Genomic DNA, 7,731 nt, shown 5'->3' with positions numbered 1-7,731 from the left:
TTATTTAATTATAAATATTTCAAATACAAGTTTTACAATCTTAAAAGTTCTCTCCAACTGGCTTCACAGTAATTTCATGAATTTGCACATGTGGTGGAGTAGAAACGGCATACAAAACAGCTTGCGATATATCTTCTGGATTAAGGTAAATTCCAACACTATCATAAAATTCTTTTGGAGAAAGTTCCGTCCGAACAAGTCCGGGACTTACACTCTGCAAAACAAACAAAATATAAAATTTATTTTTTTTTTTTATGAAAAACAACAAAAAACTCACAGTGGTCTTAATTTTGGTTCCCAAATTTCTTAATTCACAACGAATTGTCTCATTTATTGCAGTTACACAGAATTTTGATGGCGGATACATATTAAAACTCATTCCTGGTGTTACATTAGGTATTCCGTGTCCAGCTATGCTGTTTATATGCACGATATGCCCATCAAACTTTCTTGCTTGCATGCTTTTATAAGCCGCCTTTGTACAATAGACTAAACCCTTAACATTTGTATGCAGAACTTTGTCCATAAAATCACTCTCCATTGTCACTAAATTTCCACCACCACGACCACTGACTCCAGCATTATTGACAAGAATATCTGTTCCGCCAAGAGTTTTTTCAATCCATTCAAAGGTGGATATGACTTCAGCCTCATTCGTTACATCACACTTGCGAGTGAAATAGCGTTTCTGAAGATCTGCTGATAGTTTTGAACGATTTTCATCTAAACGCTCTAAACGACGACCAAGAGCTACAACTCGAAGTCCTGTTGTAGCGAAATCCTTGGCAATAGCTTCACCAATTCCACTACTTGCTCCTGTTACTACTGCTACTCTATTTTGCCAACGTTCCATCGTCAATGTACTTCTAAGTCAACTAAACTGTTCTCTGTTTTTAATATGATATTTTATATTGAAGTTTTGTTTACACAAAAAAAAGCTTTCATAGGTATAAAAATATTGATATCAAACATGTATGCAATAAGCGATAGCATTTTTCAAGATAAGCAATCTCTAATCTTAGATTATTTGCTTTTCGATATCATTGCAATTGCTTAGAGTACCTTCTTCTTATTTAAATCTTTTACACTTTAGTATTTAAAGTGCAAGATGAAGTATTTGTTTTTATTTGAATTTTATATTCAATTCATTGAAGAACAGAGAGCATGTCTAGATGATAAAATGTTAATAACAGCATTAACTTAAACACAAACAAAACAAAATTATCAAATGCAGTACTTTAATTGCTTTTATACGTAAAGATTTATGACAATAACGATTAAATAGAATGGAAACGAGATGGTAAATGGTGAAATCGAATTGCATGGTTTGGTTTAGTGATGGGAACTATCGAATAAAAACTATCAAACTATCGATAATTGTAAAATATTCATTGGGCAGGTTCAGAAACGTTAGGGACTAAATATTTAGGTAATTTCTCGTTCTCTGATTGGTCAGCTGTCAAAAAAAACCTTTCAATTTAGGTAATTTTATTGGAAAGCTGACTGGAAAGTTAGGCAAGAAAATTTTCCCTAAAAATTAAGGAAAGTTTTTTTTGTCAACATGACAGCAGATTGAAGAATTAATTTAGCAAAATTAAATTTATTTGTGTGAAAAACAACTAAAAAGTGCATTATCAGTAATAATTAATTTTATTTATTCATTACAGTTAAGTGAAATTTGGTGTCTTACCCATGCGACCGGTAAAATTCTTAAATAAATTTCGAAATTTGACAATAGCATCACATCCAAACTAATTTATTGAATTTACTCAAATTTCAGTTCAGAAAATGACGTTGCCTAAATATCTAGTCCCTAATATTTCCTGAACGTGCCCATTCACTCGATAGTCTTAAATCAGTCATTCATTCATTCATTTAATTACTATTTTCATTCGATAGTTTTTTTCATTCGTATGGTTTTTTCATTCGATAGTTTTTTCATTCAAATAGTATTCTCATTCGAATAGGTTTTCTTATTCGATAGTTTTGTCATTCGAATAGTTTTTTTATGCGATTGTTTTTTAATTGGAATATTCGATAGTTTTTATTCGATAGTTTTTATCCGATGGTTTATTCGATAGTTTATTCGATAGTTTTTATTAGAATGAATGAATGAATGAATGAATGAATGAACTATTCGATAGTTCAAATCATTCAGTTACTAACTATCGATAGTTCAAATCATTCGATAGTTCCCATCACTAGTTTGGTTAACTACTACAGGTAAATAAGAGGCAAGTTTTTCTTGAATGTTATAATTTGAAGGCGAACAAATCGAGAGAAATAACCTATTACAGATCGGTGGCGTCAACATAAACAAAATATAACATATTTATATTTAACATAAATTAATGTATTATTTATATTTTTGTATGCATGTATAAAATTTACATTTTTCATGACAATTTTTCATTTTATATGATATTTTCGGGATGAAATTCAGGGATTCTGGATCATAGGGATCTTGGGTTTTCTGGATTTAGAATTTTTGAATTAATATTATACTTATTCGGGATTTTGAGCTGATGGTATTTGAGGTATTTGGATTCTGGGTTTTCCGGACTTCATACTTTTGGATTATCGGGATTCGGGATTTTCAGGTTTCTTTTAATATTGGGTTTTCAGCATTTTTTACTTGCTCTATAGGGCAAGTATTGGTTTCGTGTAGAAAAAAAAATTCGAGGTTTTAATCAAAACCAACATTACGATGATGGAGAAGATCAAAAAAGTGGTTTTCGTCATGCCGTCCCACAGTGCGTTGATTCAGTGCAAAGTATGGAAAAAACAGCCTAATTTGTATGATCTTTTCTTTTAACATTATTTTTTAGTCTCATGGCAAGTAAATAGTGTATAAAAACATTTTTGAAGTTATACTTCTTATGGGAGGGTGGGTATGAAAATTTACTTTTTGACAAGAATGTCAAAGGGATTATGACGCGATCACCCTGGGTAGCAGGGCTGTCGTTTCACCTTTAGAGTACGCAGTACTTTAGTATTTAAAAATGCAGTACGCCACAGTACGGCAAACATAAAACACACAACACGTAGCAAGTTACATGTTTCATGTGGCAAGTTGCATGTGGCAAGTTGTATGTGGCAAGTTGCGTGTGGCAAGTTGCAGGTGGCAAATTGCGTGTGGCAAGTTGCATGTGGCAAGTTACATGTGGCAAGTTGCCAGGGTTGCAAAAAGCTAACATTTCAGCTCAGCTCACAGCTCAGCTCAAATTTGAGCTAGGTACCATAGCTTAGCTCATTTGAGCTGAGCTGAAAGTGAGCTGAGCTGAAAGTGAGCGCCCCAACTTCCAACGCCTATATCTCGGAATTTTGAAAAAAATGAAAATAATTTTTTTGATGCCAAAAGGTAGCGGGGACTCTAACCTACATTTGGGTACAACTTCCATCCCTGTAGGTACACGCGTTCTCAAACCAGGAGAACTTAAAGGTAAAAAAAAAGTTAAGCCCGATTCTGAAAAAATAGGCATGATGTGGCGGTTTAACATGCAAAGCGATTTTTTAAAAATCTGACAATGTGCAAAGCGTAGGCCCATGACACAAGCTATCATTTGGCATCACTCCCAAAAATTGCTCTCAAGCGGCTTAGCTTCCAGGAGCGTTCAAAGATTCGGGGATTTTTCGAAAAAAAAAAATTTACCCCAACTTTCAAACACGATTTTCTCGGAATTTTGAAAAAAATCGAAAAACCGGATTATACCACTTTCGGGTAGCTGAGAATATAAGCTTTCATATGGCACCACTCCCCTGTCTCTAGATCAAAGCCTTGCAACGCCTATATCTCGGAATTTTGAAGAAAATGAAAAAAATTTTTTTGATGCCAAAAGGTAGCGGGGACTCTAACCTACATTTGGGTACAACTTCCATCCCTGTAGGTACACGCGTTCTCAAACCAGGAGAACTTAAAGGTAAAAAAAAAGTTAAGCCCGATTCTGAAAAAAAGGCATGATGTGGCGGTTTAACATGGAAGGCGATTTTTTAAAAATCTGATAATGTGCAAGGCGTAGGCCCATGACACAAGCTATCATTTGGCACCACTCCCAAAAATTGCTCTCAAGCGGTTTAGCTTCCAGGAGCGTTCAAAGATTCGGGGATTTTTCGAAAAAAAAATTTACCCCAACTTTCAAACGCGATTTTCTCGGAATTTTGAAAAAAGTCGTAAAACCGGATTGTACCTGATTTTTTTTATGATTAAAAAAGAAATATTTTACTAAAAAAATAGAAATATATTTACTATTAACCCTAGAAAGATAATCTACGTCTTTAAAAACAAAATGCTTGGTTATTAGCAAAAAGGTGTTGGATCTTTCCTACTTTCCTGACATTAATCTTAAAGGTTCAAAAATAAACTATGTTGAAAAAGCAAAAAATTTAGGAATAGTGTTTAATAGAACCCTTACATGGAATGACCACATTAATTCTACAATTGGCAAAGTTTATGGTGTTTTAAGGAAACTTTGGATGTCTCATAATTACACTCCACAAAAAATACGTATGTTGCTGGCAAAAACGCTCATACTTCCCATTCTTTCTTACGGTTGTGAAGTTTTTAGAAATTGCGATGCATCTAGCAAGAGAAAACTTAATGTTGCGTTCAATAATACCGTGCGTTATGTGTTTAATCTGAGACGATTTGATCGTGTTTCAAACTATTCGAAGTTATTTTTAAATATGCCATTTGATCACCTCCTTGCCTATAGGGCATTGGTTTTACTTTCGAATGTGATTGAAACTCGTCAACCTAGTTATTTGTTTGATAAGCTACGCTTTGGATCCTCTAGCAGATCTCATCAACTCATTTATCCACGATTTACATGCTTAACATCTGAGCGACAATTCCTAGTTAGCTCTATTCGCCTATGGAATTCTCTACCAGGGCAAATACGGAGGTGCGGCGGGACTGAGAGATTCAGGATCGAACTTAAGGCTCACTACTCTAATTAATATATTTTTTTTCTTCTTCTTTCTTATATTAAAAAAAAAAAAACATAAATGGAGATGTATGTTAAAAAACTTAAAAACTTATACATTTTTGAAAATTATTATTATTATTGTTATAAATTATAATTGTTTAATATTTTTTCAATTTTGCTTTTATTTTTTGTAATTTTTAATTTATTATATTTGTATACTGTTATATTGTCATAAACGTATATTATGTTCTGTAGCTCAACTCAATCAAATTTTTAAGCTTCACTTGCTATAAGATAATTTAAGTCTTAATGTGTAAGCATTTAATCGAAATAAAACTAAAACTAAACTAAGACGTATGGCGTGTAAAGAACTGTTTTATCTAATTCAATTCAAATTTCTGGGTTTTTGTTAAATTGATTTGATTTATTATATCACTTCTTTAAAATAATCTAAGTAATGAGTTAAATAAATATGACAAAAAGTGTTAACATAAGACCAAAAATCTTTTTTAGAATCATACGTCTCTGAGACGTATATTATTTTATGATTATCTTTCTAGGGTTAAAAAAACCAAGAGAAAGATCACGAAAAATTATCTGTTTTATTTATAAAAATATCCATGTGTTAAAATAATTCCATTAATAACTAGAACCAAACATCTTGAGCTATGGTGTTTTATAAAAGCTCAAAATTTGAGCTGAGCTGTGAGCTAAGCTCAGCTCACTTTTGAGCTTTGTAGCAACTCTGCAAGTTCCATATTGCTACTACTAGTGCTGAAGCACACACAATTCTCATAAAATAACCATATCGCACATTTTATGCTCAATTCATTTAGTTTCGTTAAGCGTATACCGTACGTTCTGAACCGCACAACATGTGTAAATTTCACAGAATAAATTGAAAACTACATGGACGCAAGGAGGATGAAAGAATTAATTTATTGTTCACTTGATAAAAATGTAAAAAAACGATGTGTGGATTAATTAATTTAATAATAGAAATTAAAAATATCAAATGAAATTCATTTACATATACTGAATGAGAAGTATAACTTCAGTCGCGTGTAAATGTGTACACACACTCTTTTTTTATTTCGGTTATAAGTTTTTGTCATATAAGTACACTAAGGATTGTTATTTTTATAACTCAAAAAGTGCGTTTTTCATACAAATTGTGCGTAAAAAGGCTTGAAACAATCAGTCATAGCTAGCAGGGACGCGGATGAATGATACCTTTTTGGAAAGGTCGTATTTCCCACTTTATAACCTATTAACTTTTTTGATGAATGCACGTGAATCAAAAATTATGCTGAAATTTGAAAATAAGCTGTTTTTGTGAGAAATAAACCGTTACTTTACCGGTTATTAAAACGATCTAAGACTTTGGAGTGCAAAAAAAACCAATAAAATATATTAAGCTTACCCTTCTTACGAGTGTCCAATTAAAAACCGGTTTAATTTTAGCAATTTAACTCCGTGGTGCAGCTATTCGTAAATCATCACTAAATCACCTACTTTTGACATGTTATCTTTAAGAGGTTGTGTAGCTTGCTGTAGTTGCATTTTACAAAAAAAAAAAAAATTACAGTTACACATCTGGCTATAATTTTGCATTCTACAAAACCGGTTTTAGAAGGTCAAATTTTTTGACTTTTTTCCACTGGCCGGCGCACTGTGCGTCCGTGGCCGTGGGTCTGTTCGTCTGTGCGTCCATCTGTACATTGAGCTTGGGCCTAAACGGATGGATTTACTTGAAACTTCTCACAGATGATTTTTGCGTAATACCCTAGGTCCATTTTTTTTTAGTTTTTCAATATCTCTTTTTTAACGCATACCTCCCATATACCGTTTTCGAGGTATTGCAATTTTCTCGAAAACGGCTCTAACGATTTTGAATAAATTTGGTGTACGTTATACTCATATTGATTCTAACAAAACTGCGTTTTTAGTTTTTCTCAAAAAATTCGGAGAACGGAAATATGGCGTTGCCGTTTTTCAAAAATTGACATTTTTTAAGTTCATATATTTGATCAAAGCACAAGTCAATTTTATTCAAAATTTTAAGACATCATTTTGAAGTGTAAAATGAAAAACAAAAATTTTAAAAAGTTTTTGAAAAATTTTTTTTTTTTTAATTTTAGATTTTTTTTTTACTTTCGATTTTTTTAATTTTTTTTTGACACTTTTTTTTTGAAACTAACACAAATGAGAATTTTTCACTTAAAAAAAAATTAAATGATTGTGATACACTTACCTTTTTATTTCACCTCAATAACAAAATTGGTTAAATCCCAAACTCCTCCGTGAAAAGAAAATTAAAACCAATTTTCTAGAGTAGATATAAAAACCGTTGAATTGAAAAGACTTACTCTTAGCAATTAAACAGTAATATTCGAGAAATAAATGCACATACATATATGTTTTTCAATTATACTTAGGATTTTAACTGAAATGATTTATTACATTCAATGCCTCCTTATTTTTGCCAACTCTTCAAGTATATTTCTAACAATTTTCTTAAAACAAAAGAGCCCCTAACACAATAAAAAATACTCCCTTCAACTTGCTTATACTATGCTAAATTCTATTGTTATCACATATTTGTATATCTTTTTTTGTTTCAAAATTTCTGTGCTAACATATTGTTTATCTCGTTGACAAATTGATATCTTTTTCAAGTATCACCCTCCCGTAGGCTATATTCATAAAATTTCTCGAACACACTGTTATAATATGAAAAACAAAACAAAAGAAGAAACGAAAAACAATTTGTTTCTTCAATTTCCAATCCTTCGCATAGCTCCAA

At 31.9% G+C, this 7,731-nt stretch overlaps 1 protein-coding gene across 2 annotated transcripts; it reads right to left on the bottom strand.

Moving 5' to 3' along the window:
• LOC129910307 (farnesol dehydrogenase-like) lies at window positions 1-900 on the bottom strand. Of its 2 annotated transcripts, none has more exons than XM_055987639.1 (2): window positions 278-899; window positions 1-214 (listed from the first exon to the last, which is right to left on the bottom strand). In XM_055987639.1, the coding sequence occupies exons 1-2, from the start codon at window positions 851-853 to the stop codon at window positions 41-43; spliced, it is 750 nt and encodes a 249-aa protein (XP_055843614.1). In that variant the 5' UTR covers window positions 854-899; the 3' UTR covers window positions 1-40. The 2 variants fall into 2 exon arrangements, with proteins under 2 accessions (XP_055843614.1, XP_055843615.1); XM_055987640.1 differs by having other exon boundaries at window positions 36-206; window positions 278-900.
• Window positions 901-7,731: the final 6,831 nt, after the last annotated feature.

Source organism: Episyrphus balteatus, chromosome 2, assembly GCF_945859705.1.
Source record: "Episyrphus balteatus chromosome 2, idEpiBalt1.1, whole genome shotgun sequence".
Taxonomy (NCBI): Eukaryota; Metazoa; Arthropoda; class Insecta; order Diptera; family Syrphidae; genus Episyrphus; species Episyrphus balteatus.
This window is presented reverse-complemented; position numbering and strand designations above follow the sequence as displayed.

What these genes read in the sequence shown, in the direction of transcription:
- LOC129910307 (XM_055987639.1), bottom strand. Translation starts at nt 853, where the DNA reads ATGGAACGTTGGCAAAATAGAGTAGCAGTAGTAACAGGAGCAAGTAGT. An exon ending in GAACCAAAATTAAGACCACT is followed by an intron (nt 215 to 277) that starts GTGAGTTTTTTG and finishes TTTGTTTTGCAG; the next exon opens with AGTGTAAGTCCCGGACTTGT.